General features: G+C 37.0%; 5 protein-coding genes across 7 annotated transcripts; all 5 read right to left on the bottom strand.

Annotated features, from left to right (window-relative positions):
• Nucleotides 1-287: 287 nt before the first annotated feature.
• On the bottom strand, nt 288-3,239 carry LOC17893733 (beta-glucosidase 44). Its single transcript, XM_006297401.2, has 12 exons — nt 2,848-3,239; nt 2,706-2,764; nt 2,520-2,595; nt 2,356-2,427; nt 2,190-2,277; nt 1,850-2,102; nt 1,620-1,735; nt 1,287-1,507; nt 1,159-1,190; nt 976-1,078; nt 695-875; nt 288-595 (listed from the first exon to the last, which is right to left on the bottom strand). Exons 1-12 carry the CDS (start codon nt 3,083-3,085, stop codon nt 499-501), a joined length of 1,536 nt encoding a protein of 511 aa, XP_006297463.1. The 5' UTR covers nt 3,086-3,239; the 3' UTR covers nt 288-498.
• A 1,330-nt stretch (nt 3,240-4,569) lies between these two features.
• Nucleotides 4,570-7,418, bottom strand: LOC17893414 (beta-glucosidase 43). Of its 3 annotated transcripts, XM_023785605.1 has the most exons (12): nt 7,176-7,418; nt 7,022-7,080; nt 6,846-6,921; nt 6,671-6,742; nt 6,498-6,585; nt 6,169-6,421; nt 5,955-6,070; nt 5,645-5,865; nt 5,488-5,519; nt 5,299-5,401; nt 5,013-5,193; nt 4,570-4,919 (listed from the first exon to the last, which is right to left on the bottom strand). In XM_023785605.1, the coding sequence occupies exons 1-12, from the start codon at nt 7,387-7,389 to the stop codon at nt 4,823-4,825; spliced, it is 1,512 nt and encodes a 503-aa protein (XP_023641373.1). In that variant the 5' UTR covers nt 7,390-7,418; the 3' UTR covers nt 4,570-4,822. The 3 variants fall into 3 exon arrangements, with proteins under 3 accessions (XP_023641373.1, XP_023641374.1, XP_023641375.1); XM_023785606.1 differs by lacking the exon at nt 7,176-7,418 and having other exon boundaries at nt 6,671-6,755; XM_023785607.1 differs by lacking the exons at nt 6,671-6,742; nt 6,846-6,921; nt 7,022-7,080; nt 7,176-7,418 and having other exon boundaries at nt 6,169-6,398; nt 6,498-6,578.
• A 121-nt stretch (nt 7,419-7,539) lies between these two features.
• LOC17892167 (actin-interacting protein 1-2) lies at nt 7,540-10,845 on the bottom strand. The gene is made up of 6 exons (XM_006297186.2): nt 10,346-10,845; nt 9,938-10,099; nt 9,628-9,814; nt 8,933-9,358; nt 8,167-8,574; nt 7,540-8,095 (listed from the first exon to the last, which is right to left on the bottom strand). Exons 1-6 carry the CDS (start codon nt 10,732-10,734, stop codon nt 7,838-7,840), a joined length of 1,830 nt encoding a protein of 609 aa, XP_006297248.1. The 5' UTR covers nt 10,735-10,845; the 3' UTR covers nt 7,540-7,837.
• A 706-nt stretch (nt 10,846-11,551) lies between these two features.
• On the bottom strand, nt 11,552-13,603 carry LOC17893250 (uncharacterized GPI-anchored protein At4g28100). Its single transcript, XM_006297812.2, has 2 exons — nt 12,865-13,603; nt 11,552-12,120 (listed from the first exon to the last, which is right to left on the bottom strand). Exons 1-2 carry the CDS (start codon nt 13,531-13,533, stop codon nt 11,779-11,781), a joined length of 1,011 nt encoding a protein of 336 aa, XP_006297874.2. The 5' UTR covers nt 13,534-13,603; the 3' UTR covers nt 11,552-11,778.
• Nucleotides 13,604-15,549: 1,946 nt separating this feature from the next.
• On the bottom strand, nt 15,550-19,820 carry LOC17893145 (mitogen-activated protein kinase 9). The gene is made up of 11 exons (XM_006297140.2): nt 19,227-19,820; nt 18,097-18,505; nt 17,869-17,996; nt 17,717-17,776; nt 17,471-17,620; nt 17,006-17,161; nt 16,744-16,881; nt 16,524-16,597; nt 16,337-16,438; nt 15,985-16,216; nt 15,550-15,893 (listed from the first exon to the last, which is right to left on the bottom strand). The coding sequence occupies exons 1-11, from the start codon at nt 19,596-19,598 to the stop codon at nt 15,828-15,830; spliced, it is 1,887 nt and encodes a 628-aa protein (XP_006297202.1). The 5' UTR covers nt 19,599-19,820; the 3' UTR covers nt 15,550-15,827.
• Between the last annotated feature and the right edge of the window lie 862 nt (nt 19,821-20,682).

Genomic DNA, 20,682 nt, shown 5'->3' with positions numbered 1-20,682 from the left:
AGAGTGAGTGTCGCTTGTTTAAATGACCGATATGTCCTTGCATTGTTCTCGCGTTAGCGTGCTTTGTTTAGTTTAAAATAAAAGGGTAATTTCGTCAATTTAAGAAGAACTCTATGCTTTGCAAATTGCAACTTTGAGTTGAAAAAAATCGACTATGAGAATGTAACACAAAGCCATGACTACTCCCAAGAACTTGTTTTAGTAATGGATCATGTACTGAGTGTCCATTTGTAATTACTCGTGTTGGATAACATATAAAGCTTAAAACTCGGATATCCCGGTCGATGTACAACCTTGTACAAGGATGCAGAATGAAAAATCCATTACCACTTAAAACTTTTTTTTTTATTTCCATTGAAAAGTTGAAGAAACTTAAGAGTAATTCCAAGGTACAATTCACTGCTCCCTTCAAGATAACCAAAAGTAACTGTTATTTTATTCAACGATCAATCCAACCCTTTTTAGAATCTAAAACCATCCATGGACACATTGGGAATATCACTTCTTGTTTCGTTTTAGAAGTTTCCTAAACCATTGAGCTGACATCTTTGGGTACCTCTTTAAGGTTGTGTAATCAACATAGACGATCCCGAACCTATACAATAAAATGAAACAAATATTAGTATCACTTTTAAAATTCTAAAATATCATAATATATTGGTACAATGTAGATTTTTTTAACTAGCTAGCTTACCTTGAAGTATATCCTGATAACCATTCGAAGTTATCAAGCAAAGACCACGCAAAATATCCAACCACATTGGCTCCATCATCCCTAGCTTTCTTAAGGTTGGTTAAGTAATCTCTATAATACTTTATTCTCGTCGTGTCATGTAGCCCTTGAGCTAGAGTCACGTTTCCAGGATCATCCATACCTATAAAACATGTTCCATAACCATTTATTAAAAACAACTCTCTATTAATCCTGGAAATATAACAAAACAAACCAACAAAAAAAACTTGCTTCTTAAATACCGTTTTCAGAGAGAATCATTGTTGGGTTGCCGTAACGTTCCTTCATGTACATCAAGGCCTTGTACATTCCCCATGGTACGTTGTATAGCCATTTCGAGTAAGCCTATAAAATTAATCGTTTAATTCATTGTTCGCTTAGTTACATAGTGATTAACTAGCGGAAATAGCATCTATATAACTCACCCTTGAACCAATTGGCTTCCCCAACTTAGCAACTGCAAGTGAATAAATTAACTTTTTGTCAAAATCAATATCGAAAAGGAATCCAAAAATTTACATATTCAATGGTGAATACTCCAAAAAAAACTTACAGCCAAACTCTACGTTCCAATCTTGTTGATAACCCAAATCCTTAGATTTAGTGGTGGGATGCGGTTCGGACATGTAATAAGTCGTGTATTGGTTTATTCCCACGAAATCTATTGAACCTTTCACCATTTTCACTTCGTCCGCTGTGAATTTTGGAAGTCTCTCTTTCACAATGTTCTGCATTGTCTTTGGATACTCTCCATATACTATTGGGTGAATAAACCTTACAACATTACCCGAAAACACAAAAAGATATTAATTCTATAAGCTCACTACCATTTTGATGGTAAATTATGAGTTTTTTTTTATATGTAAAAAAGAGTTTGAACATTTACCATCCGATATGGAAGTCTCTTGCTCTTTGAGCTGCATAATTATCTGCTTTACTTCTAGTAAGCGGCTCATACCAAACAAAATCTAAAAGTATCCCAATTCTTCCCTTTTGTTTGGCCTGAAAATTTCAAGGAATTAAAAACGAAATGAGTTTGTCTAGCAAAAGAGTCATATAGGTTTATTTCATCATATCACATCAAGAAAACATGCATATTAGAAGTTATTTGTTTACTTGGTAATATTTGCGGTATCTTTGGGCTGCTGCTGCGTGGGCCAAGATAAGGTGATGTGAAACAATGTATGGCTCGGTCGCGGAGTTTCCTTCAGTGCAATTTCCAAATGCTTTGGAGCATCTACCAGGCGCAAAAATACCATTGTCATAACCTAGAGCAGCTACAACACGCGGCTCGTTGAACGTCATCCAATTCTTCACTCTATCTCCAAATGTCTTGAAACAAAACTCTGCATAATCCGCAAAATCTTCCCTGCAAATTTTGCAGAATCCAAGTTTGTAACGGAGACCACAAAATTAAAAGAATACATATATAGCTTTGAAAAAGGTTGGTGCTTACACTACTTGTCTACCAAGCAAGCCTTTATACTTCTTTTCCAAAGCCAATGGAAGATCGTAGTGGTACAGATTTGCATAAGGTGTAATCCCTAATTAAGCATTAAATTAAGTTTGTCACACAATTACAATCAAAACCAGCTTTATAAGAAACGTTATGATTTTGATACCTTTTTGGACCAAGTAATCGATCAATCTATTGTAATAAGCAACTCCTTTCCAGTTGACTTTACCGGTTCCCTCTGCATTCACAAGTTTAAAATCACTATATACACTAATCTTAATTAACAAAACAAATCTAAACCATATATGATTTTTTTTTACTTAATAATACCAGGGAATATTCTGGACCATGAAATGGAAAATCTGTAAGCATCGAAGTTGAGTTTTTTCATCAAGTCCACATCTTCCTGAAATGTGTAAATCAAAATGTATCACAATTGAAATTACGATTCAAAAATTATATATATAATATATACATATATGTTAAAATCTTCAAGATTAGTACGTAGTTTAGTACCTTGTAACGGTGATACTGGTCCACTGTTATCTCAGCGGTGGCATTCTTGGCGATAGTCCCTGTGTTAAGTAGTTGTTAAAGAAAGCATTAACTAATTAATCATCATATGATTAAATTAAACAGTTGAGAGTGTAAAAATTACCAGGAATCTTGACGAAGGCGTCCCAGATGCTAGGGCCACGACCATCTTGATGAGTCTCGCCTTCGACCTGATAAGCTGAGGTGGCGGTGCCGAACAAGAATCCTTCTGGAAAACTCTGTCTACTGAGACCGCCGGTATCTAGTCTGGACGGAGAGGATTCGCCGGAGGTGAGAGGAGAGAGGAGGAGAAAGAGAAGAAGGAGAGGCCATGGAGATGGAGGTGAGATGAGGTGTCTCATGGTGAGTGAGTTTTGACCGTTTGGTTTGGTGTGATCTTAAGGATACATTTATTTATAGGCGTTTTTGATTATGCCTTTGTTTTTTATGTGGATAATTATGAACCAACTATGTTATTAAAACATACTGTATGAGATTTAAGGTAACAAATAGGATTTCAAAACCATTCAGTGTCTCGTCACTTAGAGTTGGATTGTTTACCAAATATATTTGATATACTGTTATTTATATATGATTTTTTTCACAAAATGAGATTTGTTACCAAAATTATAGATTTCTTATTTAATTATTTTATCAGAATTTGAAATGTAGTAACTTCATGATCGCTTGCTCGAAACTTTTTTCATGTTTAAAAGCCTAAATTTTCGGGATATATAAGGGTAAAAAAAGTTGCAACTTTGACATGATTGCTTTTTTTTTTCTTTGGTGTATAAGTGTGTGTGCGCAGAAGACATGATTAAGGCCAAATTAACCCTTTTTAAGTATACTTATATCACAAACCAACATGCGTCCGCCGACACTTTTTGTTTGCTTGTGATGCAATGAAATGTGTGATTACAGAAATTGTTTTCAAAACCGATGATATTTATTTCCGAATTTTCTTGATATATACAGATTTCGGAATAATGAACGTAGAAGAAGTAGAAAAGGAAAAAGACAAGAACGGCCGGAAGTGAATTATCGTGTTCCGGTCCACATTTTGAGAAAAATCATCACGCGAACCGTAAAGCGCCAAAGGGAAAAAACGTGCAAAGGCAGAAGCCAACAAGGCCACACTCACACTGGTCAATTCACAATCCATCAAGTTCAGTCCTCGTGGACCATGCATGCCCCCATTTTCTTAGACTAGCTTGTCCCCCCCACTCTTCACGTGAAAACGTATTTTTTCTTGATTCTTCGCACAGCTCTCGAAAGCACAACCGGGCGAGTGAATAAAAACAAAGAACGAAATCAAGAAAATAATTGATAGCTCACACAGTTCAAAGAACGTTCGTTAGGCGGCTTAAAATATCCATTGCTGTCATAAATAATGATTCGGAAATTAAACTAAGATTTGTTGTTTGTCTAAGAAGAAACATGTGATGTGAATCGTGTTATAAGATTTTGCGTCGTATAAGGAATGATTACAGAGTTGAGCTACTTGAGTCTAACAGTCACAACTCGACAGTTTATCATGATTCCTTTTTGTCCTTTACATGCAATGGATTAACATCAACATATTTTATGATAAAGGGATAATTATACATGCATATACGAGCTTGGTAGGTATATATTCTAATTAGTTACCCTATAGAATCTATAGATTATCCTCAAAACATGCTTCTGATAAAAGGTGATACTTATACGATTGAATATCACTATATCAGGTTTCAAATACAAACATTAAACGTAGAAAAGAAACAAAAAATTGATCACGCAGTGTCAGACAATATTTTGGTAATTTCCTAATTAATGTCGTCCCCCATATATAAGATGCAATACTGTATTGAGGATGAATGGATGATTATGATATTAAAAATTATGTGTATTATGCACACGTATTATTAAAGTTACAAGGTGTATATATAGAAGATGAAGAAATTACTGCTGCTTTTTTTGAACATGTTGAAGTGTCAAAGAGAGAGTTCTCGAGTTATTCATATTCACCTCGCAATCATCACAACTCAAAAGATAGGCGAAACGACCCTACCAATAGTTTCTTCAACAGTCAATTCTATCCATTCATAGACACATTCAGCTCAGTTTTTATCCCGTTTCAGTAGCTGTTTGAACCATAACGCAGACATCTTGGGGTATCTCTTCAAGTCCTTGTAATCAACATAGACAATTCCAAACCTACTCGAAAAAAGAAGTCATCAAAACATAGAAACAAAATTCTTCTCAGAAAGAATTATATATCCAACACAGATTCATTAATTAATTCCAAACCTTGAGGTATATCCTGATAACCATTCGAAATTATCGAGCAATGACCACGCGAAATATCCAGTTACATTGGCTCCATCGTCTACTGCCTTTTTAAGCTGCGCTAAGTAATCTCTATAATAACTTATTCTCGTTGTGTCATTCAGTCCTTGAGCTAAAGTGATGTTGCCCGGATCATCCATACCTATAAAGATTGTATTCAAATTTTAACACTCAACACTGTTATAGCATTAGAAATATAACAAAAAAAAAGAAGAAGATTAAATTCAAGGCTTTATCGCTAGAATACCATTTTCCGAGAGAATCATAGTTGGGTTACCATAGTGTTCCTTAATGTACATCAAGGCCTTGTACATTCCCCATGGTACATTGTATAACCATTCCGAATATGCCTAAATAAAATTAGATCAATTGATAATCACACAACTAGTAATTAAAGAGAGTCAACAATAAACAACAGAAAGCAAATATGTCTCACCCTTGGACCAATTGGTGTCCCATTCTTTGCATCTGCATGTGTATAGATTAAGAACTCTCAGTATGCTTGGTTTATATAATATGTTGCACATTGACATTGTCACTTAAGACGAGATCATTCATAACGGATAAATATACATATGAACTAGAACACTTACAATTAAAAGCGACGTTCCAATCTTGTTGATAACCCAAATTCTTGGGTGGCGTGGTTATTTTAGGATCTGACATGAAATAAGTCGTGTATTGGTTTATCCCCACGAAATCTATAGAACCTTTCATCATTCTCACTTCTTCCTCGGTGAATTTGGGAAGCCTCTCTTTTACGATGTTTTGCATTGTATTTGGGTACTCTCCATACACTATTGGGTGAATAAACCTTCAAAAAATACATATTCTTATAAGCTCACCAAAACTATAAAGGTAATGTATATGAGTTTTTAGATTGCTAAAAATTTGAACCTTTACCATCCAACATGAAAGTCTCTTGCTCTTTGAGCAGCGTCATTGTCTGCTTTACTACTTGTAAGTGGCTCGAACCAAACAAAATCTAGTAAAATCCCAATCATTCCCTTTTGTTTCTCCTGAATATTTATTGGTTCGATCTTTTAGTAATCATTTAGGTGTTTGATATCATACAAAGTACAAACAACTTGAAAGAACCTATAAGGTTATTACATACCTGATAATTTTGGCGGTATCTCTGGACGGCTGCTGAGTGTGCCAAGATAAGGTGATGGGCGACAATGTATGGTTCAGTAGCAGAGTTTCCATCAGTGCAGTTTCCAAATGCTTTAGAGCATCTACCGGGCGCGAAAATACCGTTATCATAACCTAGAGCAGCTACAACACGAGGCTCGTTAAAGGTCATCCAGTTCTTCACTCTATCTCCAAATGTCTTGAAACAAAACTCTGCATAATCCGCAAAATCTTCCCTGTAAATAACCTCATTAGATTGGAACTTTCGAGGATGTTGAAGTAAGAGACTAAAGAAAGAAGATTGGTGCTTACACTACTTGTTTACTAAGGAGGCCTTGATACTTTTGTTCCAAAGCCAAAGGAAGATCGTAGTGGTACAGATTCGCATACGGTTTTATACCTTACAATTAGATGATGTTCATTATAAAAAAAGTAACAACAGAATAAGTCAAATCAAGTGTCTACAAATATAGAATGAGTAATACCTTTTTGGATCAAGTAATCTATCAAACTGTTGTAATAAGCAACTCCATTCCAGTTGATTTTACCAGTTCCCTCTGTTTTCATAAGCTTGAAGTTATATATAAACCAATCTTAATTAGATCTAAAAATATAAGCAATGTGATTTAAGTTATATATACTAGGCAGTTATTATAATACCAGGGAATATTCTGGACCATGAAATGGAAAATCTATAGGCATCGAAGTTGAGGTTCTGCATCAAATCTATATCTTCCTGAAATGTGATTTCCACGAACATTGAACACCAATGTAAACTACATATACACATTATTATTCGTTAAGAATATATTATGATTAGTAGTAGTTTTTAGTACCTTGTAACGATGATATTGGTCCACTGTTATCTCAGCCGTGGCATTGTTGGCAATCTTACCTATGTTTTTGTTTTAATATATATCAAAAGAAATCGAAATGATGAATTAATCAGTCAAGTGAGTTTGTAATAATTAGATAGACGGTGAAATTAACCAGGAATCTTGACGAAGGCATCCCAAATACTTGGGCCACGACCGTCTTGGTGTGTCTCGCCTTCGACCTGATATGCTGACGTGGCCGTTCCAAACAAGAACCCTTCCGGAAAGCTCTGTCTTTTGAGATCGCCGGTGTCCAATGAGACGCCATCTCCGGAAGACGGAGGTTCGCCGGAGCGGGAAGCGGAGAGGAGGAGGAGAAAAAGAAACATGTGAGAGGCCACCGCTGTGGGACAGAGAATGTGAGTGAATTATGTCTGTGAGAGAGAGAGGATCAATGTTGGTTCTTCTAAATGTATACTTGATTGTAATTAATTAATTAATTGGTGAGATTAGATAAATTAATTGAAAATTCTCCTCTGTTTAATGGTAAAAACGAAAGTAATTAAATAATACTATTATACAGCCCAAAAAAAAACAGAATCTCTCGAGTCAGTGATCTTCTGATAATTAAAAAAAATTGACCACAAAAGATCACAATTTCAGACAAAACAGAGCAATTCAATTTTTGATAAAAGATATGCAGACAAAAAGACACTCACAAGTCACAACACACATTAACACAACCAAAGGGAGGAGATCCAAAAGCCTTCAAATGTAGGTGAAGCTCTTTCCAAAGAGACAAGATATCTTTTATATTATTTTACCTCAAAAGTCTTTTTATTGCGGAGTTAAGCTCCAGACGCGGATACAAGCATCTTCACCAGAACTCACTACATGGGAATCATCAGCAAAACCCAGACCATACACTCCTCCTAAGTGAGCTCCTTTTATGGTCATCCTTGAAGAAGCTGGTTTTTCCACTTCATACACAATCACACAGGTGTCCAATGATCCTGTTGCGACCATACTGCTGTTTGGAGACCAAGCTAAGCAGTTTATGCGGGCGCTATGGTACAACATGTTTTTGAGCTTCATCTGTTTTAAAAAGAGACCAATATAAGACAAATGTTTGTGTTCAAGATTTCATGGGGAAAGGTCTTAATTACCTCTCTGGAGACTCTGTCCCACACCACAGCTTCTCTGTTCACATCAGCTGATGCAAACATAGAGAGATCTGGAGAGTAACGTATAACACTGATGGCGCCTCTGTGTTTCTCGAGAACTGCTTCCTCGGTGAGGGAGTCGCCATTAATAGAATACAGATGGAGTTTACCATCTTGGCCCCCGACGATGGCTTCGGTTCCATCAGGTGTTACTGCCAAAGCAGTGACAGTGAACCCAAGGTTGATGGTTGACACTACTTTCCCACCACGGAGAAACACAACTCCTGACTCAAAAGTCACCAGAAGGAGATCGGGTGAAAGTGGTGCAAGGCTTAGATCATTTGGCTGATTTCCAATGTCGATGGACTCTTCGTTTGCGCATTGATCGTCTTTATAGGAAATCCTAGATATCTGAATCAGAATCAAATAGTGAAGGAACGTGAATTAGTTGCTTCAATAGTAATTATAAAGAACCAATTAGATAACCTACGAAATAATAATTATAGTCACTGCTAGTCCCAAAAGGTTAAGACCATTTGGCATTCAGTGATGGCTCTTTCAATTTCCATAAACCACAAGATTATTTGTATATTCTTCCAAAGTCTTAATGAGAGCATTTGTTCTTTAGCATTGCCAATAATCCAGGAAAAAAAACATCATTCACTTACATTCATTCGACATTCCCCTAGATGCCAAAGTCAGATCAATGCAGAAATCAAGGTGACAAGTCCTACATGTGAAAAAAAACTAGAAGTGAGAACCAATTTACCTTATTGTCATATCCAGAGGTCACAATCTCTTCTTCATGAGCAGCAAAGCACTTTATTTGCGAGTTCTGTGTCCGCTGCAATTTACCGCTAAAACCACGGCCTAGCATCCATTTACATATCAGACCATCATAACTACCAGATAATATGTAGTCAGCGTTTCCTTTGAACACAGCTAAGGAAGAGACATTCTTCATGTGCCCCGAAAACTGAAAGGGGGATTTATCAAGATCGCTTGCTGAGAATATGCTGATTGTGCCACCTAGAGAAACAGTGACAATATGATCGTTCTGCCACAGACACCCAACAAGCATATCGTCCACTCCACCTGATGATCCAGGACAATTCAATGTTGTCTTCAACGTTCCGCTACCGTTGTCTGATATATCCCATACTTTGGCTGACTTGTCTGCAGAAACAGTGAGGACCTGGTTGATGATTCAAACAAATACAGCATGTAAGTACAGATGTAGGCATCAATCCTGATGTAAATGTAATCTAGAATTAAAGGATAAAGAACAACTCATTGAATATTCATATATACTCTTAAAATTCTAGACCACAGCTCATGCATATACTGTATATACTAAAGCGGGTCAGAGCGGTTAATTTCATAAGCAGTTCCAATGGACCCTATTGAAGCCTAATGTACTTTGAGTCTAATATGACAGAATCAGAAACAGACATAACTAAGTACCTGTTTTCCATCAGGACTCCAGCTAACTGCATAGATGCTACCTTTATGCCCATCGTCAGGTGAGAGTTCTCCAAGTTTCTCACAAGTCTTTCCATCGTATATAATTCCCTTTTTATCTGAACTTACAGTAATAAACTTACTTCCATCTGGTGCAAACCTCACACAGTTGACAAAGTTGGAATGCTCTCTGTCGACCAAAAAAACAAAAAAAACTCGTACACCAATTCGAATTCACACAAGCAAGGAATTGACCAGATAGAGAAAGTTTTTCTCTTTGATGAAATGGAACAAAAGTAATAGAATATCTGACCTGCTTGAGAGCTTGAACTTGAAAGGAGGACCTTCATAGAAATTCACCAGAAAATCTTCCCCACAAGTTACAATACGGAACGGTCTGGTTGGCTTGATAGCACAGCTAAGAACTCGCCTGGAATGTCCATCAAACTCTCCCACATTTGATCCTGAATCCCACCTAATAAGAAGTGAACCTCTCGTTAGGCATCAAATGATCCAGCAAAATTGTGAAGAAGAAATGAATGATCAGTTCAATGTGATTGATAAGCTGAGACTTGATCCGACTCAACAATTGCAACACCAGCAGAGAAAACAAGATCTTTAATTAGTCCGATCAATCAAAGTCAACACACTTCACTTCGTCGAGAACTAAGCACTGCAAAAGCAATTTTTTTTAATCAAAGAGCCAAACAAAGATACTTACATGAAAGCACGAACAAGAGATTTCCCTTTGCCATCACCAGAAGCAACAATCCTCATCCCATCAGCCGACCACTGAAGATCATCGATCCGACCAGCCAAAACCTTAAACTCTTTCTTCAACACATGATCGTTGTAAGCCCCCCAGATTCTAACAGTCCCCGACACATCACCCGACGCGATCCACTCTCCGTTCGGTGAGTATCGCGCCACAGTAGCTGGGTAAGCGTGCTCGCCATAGATAGAGACCTTTAAAGGGTTGTTGAGGTCGAGCATCACGACGGATCGACCATTAGTGTAGAGGATGTTATCGGACTTGGAGTCACCTGAGATCAGGATTCCTCGACCCCTCTCCGTCGACGGAACGCAGGCGTACGTTTCGGAAAGCTCCATCAGAATCGAGAGACTTTGCAGAGATCGTTTTTGAGTGGGTTTCTTTTGGGTTTCACGAGAAGAAGAGACCACACAGCCGAAGTAAATGGCAAGGACGGTTTTGAGTCTTTTTGAGTTTTGTTTGACACAATTAGCTGTTTTGTTTAGGCTTTTTAATTATTGAGAAAAGAAAAAGATAATGTAATAATAATAATCATTGTTACAACATTCACTTCTCTGGCACAAACAGATTAATAAACACAACAAAATGTAAAGTGTAGCCTTATATTACTAATCACTTTGTCTATTAGACTAATGGGCATTATAGTTTTCCAAAAGAGGTGAATGTGCGGCCCATGGGCCAGTAATTTAAGCCCATACCAGCTAGATTTTGCAATATTGCCAAGTCAAATGAATCGGTAGCAGTTGATTGGCTCATTAGTGAATGGCTGGCTTATCTAACACAGCCACAAGTGGTAAGTGAAATATCTCTGTGATAAATCTTTTCTCAAGTGAATATCTCTAACGAATGAAAATGAATGAGAAAATAAAAGTGTCAGTCGTGGGGCTTTTACATCTCTTGGTCGCATTATCAGTTCATATATAAAATATAATATATAGAGATGAATGATGAATGTATTATTAGTGTTATAGAAGAAGAAGATAAGGAAACATAAGAACAAAGCTGTCACAAGTCTCTCTGTCTCTCTCAAACCAGCCACACCACCTCGTCCCCATTACTCACATGCCTTTCTCTATTATTCTTCTCTTCCAAAAAAAAAGATTGATACAGTTCTTTGATTGATTCCGCTCATATAATTTTGACATGACCGCAAAATATCGTTGAAATTTGTGGATTGCGATTTTTCTCAGAATTTAATTGACCAATAATGTTATAAAAGAACATGGCTACAACAACAACGACAACAAAATACTAATTTACAAAGACAGAACCAAGCCCTCTCTTTCTTCTATCTGAATTTCCACTTCTATCAACCAATCACGTAGCATCCCACAACATCACGATCAAAATCCAATTACCAAGTCACCGTAAGTCGTAAGTCATCACGACGGCCTTAGTAAGAGTAATGTGATGACGCTGTAAAGTAAGAAGTTGACCAAGTTATGCGGATACTGAAGTGAAGTTGCGGAGCCGTTGGAGAATTCCGAAGAGTCGACGGCTAAAGGCATACCGTCGCTGCCGAGAGCACATGAACGTGGCTCGCCGCCTTGGTTGAGCATGACGGCTCGGAGGACGGAAGTGACAGTAGGGAAGTAAGCAGTACGGTTCTTAGCGAGAAGCCAAGTTAGACCCATGAGGACACAATCTTTGTTGTGCATCTTTGCTGTTCTGTTTCGGTCTTCCTTAGATGGGTTTCTTGTACCTGAAGTATTCTTCGGGTTTAGCTGCAAAAAGTAACAGAAACCACAAGTGTTTAGTTTGCTTTGGTTTTGCTGCTATTGACTAAAGTAATGATTTGAGGGTTTAGAAAGTAGAAAGGTGGAAGCTAGTGGCTAAGCTTTTTTAAGTTATGGTGGGTTTGGTGATTAAGATGTAGAACAGTAGAAGAATGAAATCAAAAGACAAAATGGCGCGTGAAGATCAAAGCTATTGTAAACGCCTATGTGTGTGTCAGACTTGTCAGATAGAAAAAGAACAAAAAGCAAAAGAACAAAACTTTTCCCAAATTACCATTCGCCATGGATGATGGCCAGATCGGAGAGAATCCTAGACTACATAATTCCATATCTTCCTCAACCCTCACTCACTCATAAAGTAAAACCCTAACGTGTTGTTTAAACACCAAAGAACAAAGATCATCAATGGGTCAAGGAAAGTGATTACCTTTGGACTACCTAGTAAACCTGAGATAACTAACTTAGTCGATCAGATTCCTCATTACTCATCAAAAACATTGTCTCTGCTCTTTATCATCTAAACCAAAACCAGCTGCTAAAACACCAAAGAACACTAAAACACCAAAAAACACTAAAGGGCATTGGCAGATTATCTGAAGTTACTATATTTATCTGCAGACACATTTCACTATTGTAGACATCCTAGTTCGATTTGAACTCCACAATGACAGCTTCTAACAGTGAATCCAAACAGAATCCATCAGCTAGTTATAGGAAAGTTAGTGACTTTACCTTGTAGAGACTGTTCAAGCACTTGTTACAGCCAAGCAGAGGAGATACTCTATCAGCATTGTTGTGGCTTCCACTCAAACAATCAGTCTCTAATCTATGAACCCTCTCGTCTCCGACGAGTCTCCCTTCATCGTTCACTCTAAAAGCATCTGAACAGCTTAACGGATGCAATCTGATTCCGCAATAGCAGTAAACGACGTCGCAAGTTTCGTTCGGTCTGGTGAGCTCAATCCCTCTCTGCCTCAGCGATTTCCCCAGTCCGTCGACGCAAGTCTCCGAGTCATCGGGAAGCAACGGCATGTCTTCTTGCGTCATCGGGGAGGAGGAAGCGTTTCTGGCGGCGGCGGCGGAAATCGAACGGCTCAGGGCAGTGGTTGAGTAAGCAGAGTAGAGCCACGCGCCTAGAACCGGGCAGCATCGTCCCTTGTGGAGCTTCTTGCCGGTGCAGGCTGATTTGATGCCGTGGAAGAGGTCTTCTGGTAAATCAAGAGGGCAGCCGGAGAAATCGGATTGCTCCGGGAAAGCGGGTATGGTAGCGGGTGGGGATGATTTGACCAGGAATGGCTGGACGGTGACAGTTTCCGGGTTAGGCGAAACGGTTGACAGAATGGTAAAGAAGAAGAAGAAGACGATGGTGAGGGAAATGGGAGAAGGCGCGTGTTGGAACATCGCCGGAACAATGGAGACCAGAGTAAGAGAGGTAGTAGAGAGAGAGACAAAGAGAAAGAGAGTGAAGAGGAGATGTGTAATAAAATAACACAAATGGGATCTCAACTCGATATATACTTCCTTAATTATACTCCTACTATTTTTTTTTTTAAAAATGGTATTAATAATTTTATGGATTAATTAGTACATTTTGAAACATAATTGTAGAAGTAGTACATTTACTATTCATTATTAGCAAACTAATATATTTTTACTATTTGGACACTATTTAGACACTATTAAAAACCCCTTAAATCTAATAATTAAAAATATTCATCAAAATATATTTGTTTTCTATAGAATTTCAATTACATAAAAATCTATATTTTTTTCTCTATAATTTGATATGCATTTTTTAAAAAATAATTTCAAAGATTTTTCAAACAAATTTTGATACGTCCATCTATCCTTATGTACAATTGTGTGTCGATGTACGGAAAATCATCCGTACAACGGTCTATATATACGTATAATTGTATGTGTACAGATATTTTCTTGTCTATATATGTATATTTGTTTATGTGTAAATATGTTTATATGTAGTTGTTTCTCTTTGTACAAATATTTGATGTACAATAATATGTTATTGTACAGTTGTCTGTCTGTACAGATATCTGAAATAGTAAAATTGTACTATTTTGCTAATTATGAATAGTAAATGTACTATCTTTATAATTATATTTCAAAAACGTACTAGTTTGCCAACTCACCCTAATTTTATTCACTTGCGGAATAAATTTCATCAAACATTTTTGTAAACTTAGGGTTAAAAATAAACGTTATTGTAAACCCAAGGTTAAAATAAACATTTTTCTTATGCTTTTAAAGTATTGTTCAATGTGTAAGATGAAAATAATAGAAACCATGCTGTGCTAGCAAATTAGTTTATGAATTTTGTATTTTAATAAAGAGTCAAATTAGTAAAACCTGAAATAAGTTGAATCACGGGACGATTATTCTTGGCATTGAAACTTGAAAACCACAATGGCGTCTGATCGACAGGTTCACTTGTTTTTATTTTGTTTTGTTTATAATTTCGAATACATAAAAGAGTTTTTGGAAGGATTCGTTTAGTTTAATAGTCCCTTGTACTTATCATACTGACATGCTCCACTACATTTGGTATATGAGTTTTTTTTTTTTTCAAATGTCAATCAAATCTAACATTGAGATTTTATTTTTTTCACATCCCTCTGTAAGTAAATGTGATATGTATAATCGATCAAACTAGCAGGATATGTATAATCGATCAAATTATATTTTTTCACCCAAAAAATGCAATTAAATATTCCCAAATTAAACATTATGAAAACCAAAAGAATGATGCAAACTGTTATAAAAAAATAGTTTTATTGTGTTTAGATTTGGCTGTTTTATCATTTCTTTTTATTAAACTTTACACTAACTTCCATGTTAAAAAGAAAAAGGAATCCCACCAACGAAAATACTAATGTTGGATAGTAAAAAGGAAAAAGGAAAGAATTATGTGGAGCTCCATGTTAAAAAGGTAACGTCAGGCACGCGAATTGTTTTTTTTTTTTTTGGTAGAGTAACAGTAGTAGTAGTAGTAGTGTTAAAGCTGCTTGAACTATAAAACATTACAAAACCCTTTTTTTGGGAATGCCATTACAAAAGCGACAATACCTACTACTCACTGACTGTGTTCAAATTCAGTCGCTTTGGATATAGACTACAGCGAGTAAAAGGAAAAACTAAATTTTTGATAACATCTCTGATTGTATATTGTGGACTAATTTTAAACTTAGTAATGATATATGTACAGCTCGTAACAGTATTTTCACCGGCTCTAAAGGCGATTAGTAAACCAAAAGAGAGCAAAGAAAAAGCAAATTGGGACGACCAAAAAGAAAAAATTCAACTGTAACTCTCAAGTGATTCTATATCATTTGAGGATGAAGTGATCAGCATACTCACTTATATTATATGTATATAGTTTAGGCTTAAGCTTTAGGCATATATGGGTCAAGATTATGTGTTTTAATGGGCAAATACTTTGTAAGACACATATCCAAGGGTTAACATCTGGTGGGTACTTCCACAATTCTTCTACCATTTTTTTCATACAACTCGAATTGAAGACCAATCAAGGTTAACTTGTTTTGTTCATATCTCATGTCTCTCAGTATCTATCAAGATCATACCAATTCTTCTTCTCTGTGAGAGAGAGGTGTATAAGAATTGTCGAATCAGCCGCCTACTGTTAGCAACAAGTTTCACTCTCCCCGATATCTGAATCAAGTATGGAGAGCCGCCACCTTTTGAGACAAAGCATCAACCGTATCATTGTTCGATTCCCCATGCTGTAAACAAAACAAAAAACAAGAATGTGAAGAACAAATGATACAAACTTGTACTATTCTATATATCTCTGTAATGCTTCTTGGTTTGTACCTCGGAGTTGTTTCTTTGTTTCACGCCAATGCATTTCGATGCACTGATGCTGGCACTTTTTAGCAAGCTGCGAGCGCTGTAACCCGTTTGGCTCGTCCCATTCCTATAGTCTGAGCCCTCGTTTTGTGACGTTGGAGGGCTATCGAGGGTCGTGGCTAAAGAAGCTGTGGATCTGTTCTCGATATCATGATTATGTGATCCATTCTCTTTCTTAGGAGCAGGGACTCTCTCTCTGAAACAGAAAAGGTTCCAACACAACACAACGGCATGAGATGCAAACTTTAAAAGAACGGGGAAATCTGATGACTCTTAAATCAGTTTTACGTCCAAACCAACAAACGATATTGTATACCTAGGCAAGGAAGCGTGTTGGCGTTGAAGAGGCGAGCTTCTCTCGCCTGTACCGTAATTTTCCTCAAGATGTGCAAATTGTCTCTTAAACCGATCAACACCACTGCATTTTCAAAGATTACAAAATCTTTACCTTACTTCTCATAATTTGTAGTAAATTTCGAATACAGATTCTAAATTTTATATACCTTGGGTACATGAAGCTGGTTTGTTCTCCACCTCGAAGATATTCTTGCAGCATCTGAGGATGATACTCTAATATCTGCATTGTTTCATTTCAAGTTTTGTAAGGATTACTATTAACCAATGGATACGTGCAAAAAAAAGGAAGATACATTTTGCCATTGTTCAGAGCATAACCAATCCAAACAAGTTTAATGAAGCAAAAACAATAAGAGATTAGTGTACCTCTCTATAGATCAATTCTCTCACATCTTCTTTCGTTATCTTCCTTCTTTCAAACTCAAACACGAGTTTTGGAATCGGTTGAGTAGATGGTTCCCGATCCACGTTTGCCAGACCATAGAAATAAGGATCTGCCAGTGCCTGTATACACGCGCACACATACAGACATGTATATATAAAGTTTCCTTTTCTGCGAGGGGTTGAAACAGCTCTGAAACTTTGAAGTGGAAATGCTAGAAAAAAAAGTACAATACAGGAGCTTTACCTCTTCAGCTGTGGGACGGTCTTTGGGATCAAATGCAAGAAGACGGTGCAGTAAGCGAAGGGCCAACGGGTCTACATGAGGAAATTTGTGAGTAAATGGAACTGGCGGTTTTCTTCTCATATTTCCCAGGTACCTCCTCGCCTTTTCATTACGAATCTACAACATCAAAAAACGCTGATCATCATTACAGGAAACAGAAGTACAGTAACGTTATAACACTAGTATCCTCATATATCTGTGGGCCATACTTACATGAGCTTTCCTACCAATTAATATGAATTCAACCCAAGCTAGCTAGCCTAAACTACTTGGCAAAAAAATTGTGGCTAGAAGGTACTACAGTTACAGTACTAGTAAACAAATAGTCATGATTTATAAAACTTTTAACTCATATGGCATAAGACATCAAAGAACTCTAGCAAACAAATTGTGGCAAACAGAAATAGATGAACTCTACCAACTTACCCTTGAAATGGCTTCAGGAGGAGGAGTACCGAGCAAATCAGTCATAATATCCAATTGGTGCACCACATTCTTCCCAGGAAACAATGGCTTCCCAGTGAGCATTTCGGCAAATATGCACCCTATGCTCCATATATCAATGGCAGGAGTATACTGCAGAAACGAAAGGAAATCCCTTTAACCGAAGATTGTGATGTCATAATATGAACTACATACAACATTTGCAAGAAAAGGAGAATTGAGTTTTACTTTGGAGAAGAAAGAGCCACAAAGTTCTGGTGCACGGTACCATCTTGTAGCGACATAGTCCTGCAAAGAAGTAAAGCCATTTTATTCACAACAGTTAATGCATTAGAGAATATAAAGAAAAAAAAAACTTATGGTTTCAGTCTGTAACATACTGTCCAGAATATAGCCGAAGGTGCATCATTAAATGACACTCGAGCAAGCCCAAAGTCGCAAATCTTCAACTTGCAATCAGAGTTGGCTAGAATATTTTTAGGCTTCAAATCACGATGAAACACATTAGCTGCAACAAAGGGATAAAATTTCCTTCAGGTTGAGTTGAAAAGCAGTAATGGACAAAAGGGAACAATGAAAACACGAATTTCTCGTGCCAAGGCACTTGCCTGTGTGTATAAACTTGAGACCACGAAGAAGCTGGTAGAGAAAAAACTGGTAATGCTCAGGTGTAAGATCATCATTCGCCTTGATAACTTGGTGAAGATCTGATTCCATCAACTCAAAAACAACATAAATGTCTCTGAATTCACGGCGAGAGGGAGGAAGCATTACGTGTTTTATCTCCACTATATCAGGATGCCGGAGCAATCTGAGAAGCTTGATCTCTCTTAGAATTCGCGTTGCATCAGAGACATGCTCAAAAACATCATTAATTTTCTTAATGGCAACCTTTTCGCCTGTATGTGTGTCGATTGCAGATGCCACTACCCCGTAACTTCCTTTCCCTATAACTTCTTGGATTTGGTATCGACTGGCTTCACCATATTCTGTAAAGAACTCAGTCTCCAGTGCAACCTGCGATTGTACAAATGTGACATCATAAAACACCTATTCAGAATTTAGATTGGGGATTATCACCTAGTTCTCATACAGATCATCTTCTAGACATATATAAGGTACCACAGATTCAGAATGAGACTATAGGGAATCAAATAATAATTCAAAACCGACGCAAAGGAAATTCATAATGAAGAAGAAACAAAATCAACAGTGTAGCATTTCTACTAGTTCTCCAAATCCTTCAGATCACATTATAAGGTGCCATAGATTAAGATCATACCAAAGGGCATCAAAAGCCAATTCAGAAGCGAGACTAAGGAAGTAACTGAATCCACAATGTAGCATTTTCTCACAGCATAAGACTATTGATCAATTTGACAGAACATAAGTCAAATCATGAAAAAGATCGAAGCCATCATAGATAGCTTGCATTTTCCACCCTTTCCAAGCAAATGAACACCAAGAAAAGTGGATAGGAATCCCAAAAAGCAATTGCCCTTTTCAATCTAATAACTAAAACCCAGTAACGAGACAATGATTTTGCTACAGTTCCTTCCAATGAAGTTGGAGAAACGTAACAGAAACTCATAATCACAAACAAAAAAAAAGGGGAGAACATAACATATGAGGAGGTCCAAAACCAATTTTCGAATCTGGAGAAATCAAACAGAGAAATGAAACGACAGATCCATAGGAGCAGTACCCAAAATGTTTCCACAATTAAAAATAAACGAACCTTTTTATGAGGATCCATACGAATGTAATTCCTTCGAGGAACCCTAATGCACTTCAAACCAGACAAATCAAAATCTCTAACAAGGGCGAAACTTTTTGCTTCTTCTTCAGCTCTTTGCTCCTTTGCTTCTTCCTCTGATTCCTCTTCGTCGTCTTCTTCTTCTTCTTCTTCGTGATTTCTGTAGATAGTTGTGAGCTGAGACCGTAAGCTGCTAACAGATACACGATCACTGGTAGAACCACAGTGGCGAGAGCTGTTGTTGTTGTTGCTGTTGTTGCTGGTCAGATGGTTAGACGCATTCCGAGAATGAGGATGATTATTATTATTATTATTATTATTATTATGAACGGTGGTGCTGTGACTAGCACCCATCAAACATGAAACACCTCCACCACCACTCTTTTTTTTTTTGTTAATTTCTTAAATTAAATACAAAAATTATAATTAGTAAATAAAAATGTAAATCGAGTCGTCGACGCACGAATCTCTCAGGTATGGCGTGCTTCTCTCTTTCGAATTCGACTCGCCATTATTACTATTATTATTTTTATTTTTTTCTTCCTTTGCTCTTTGGTTGGGTTCTCTTGTCCGAAGGATGCGGAAGGAAGAAGAAGAAGGAAGAAGGAAGAAGAAGAGAAGGTGAAAGGGAGTTTTTTTCTGGCACGTGCACCGCACGTGAAGCGTGTGTTGCTACTCCCCTTTTTTAATTAAAGGGCATGTTTGACAATTTTTACGTTACTTTTTCTTTTTAATTAAGTTCACTCACATGGATCTACATATATATATATATATATATCTGTGTCTCGTCGTTTTCATAATTAACAACAACTAATAATTAGGAAAAATTAGGCTAACGAATCGTATAACTATTTTTGATAAGGATTGAATCATATAAAAATTCAAAAAGCGTGTTTGATAAGAAGAAAAGGAAAAAACGGTGGTGGTGGTGGAGTTGGAGGTGGGGGGTGGGGTCAAAATGTGCTGATAATAAAGAAGAGAATGATTTTGTATTGAGATAATATTGTAAGATGACAGCCAATGTCTGCTCTGTAACTCTTCTAATGCACGTCTCTGGTCGTGAGTTGAGAAGACCCAACATAAGCAACAACAACAAAAAAAAAAAACATAAGACAACTCATTGTGTCAAAACATTGATCATGAAAATCTGTTAACTATGCACACAGATAGATAGGCCCATCTCATGTTGAGATGATGAGATCTCATTTACATAGGTGAAGTGAAACCTTGTGGCCAGGGGCTGATTACTCGGCCCGTTAACATGTAGAGATATGCGGTAATTGACTCACGCGACCATTTTTTAACAAAAGTACCGTCTTAATTAGCTTTACGTATGTGGTGATTTTTGTAACTCATACTATATAGTAAGTTGGTAGTTCTCTCTCTTTACCAATACAATGCTCAAAATGTTATTTCAAAATCAAATGTAAAACAAGAT

This window comes from Capsella rubella, unplaced genomic scaffold (assembly GCF_000375325.1).
Source record: "Capsella rubella cultivar Monte Gargano unplaced genomic scaffold, Caprub1_0 scaffold_3, whole genome shotgun sequence".
Classification (NCBI taxonomy): domain Eukaryota; kingdom Viridiplantae; phylum Streptophyta; class Magnoliopsida; order Brassicales; family Brassicaceae; genus Capsella; species Capsella rubella.
The sequence above is the reverse complement of the archived record's forward strand: the minus strand, read 5'-3'. Positions and strand labels throughout refer to the sequence as shown.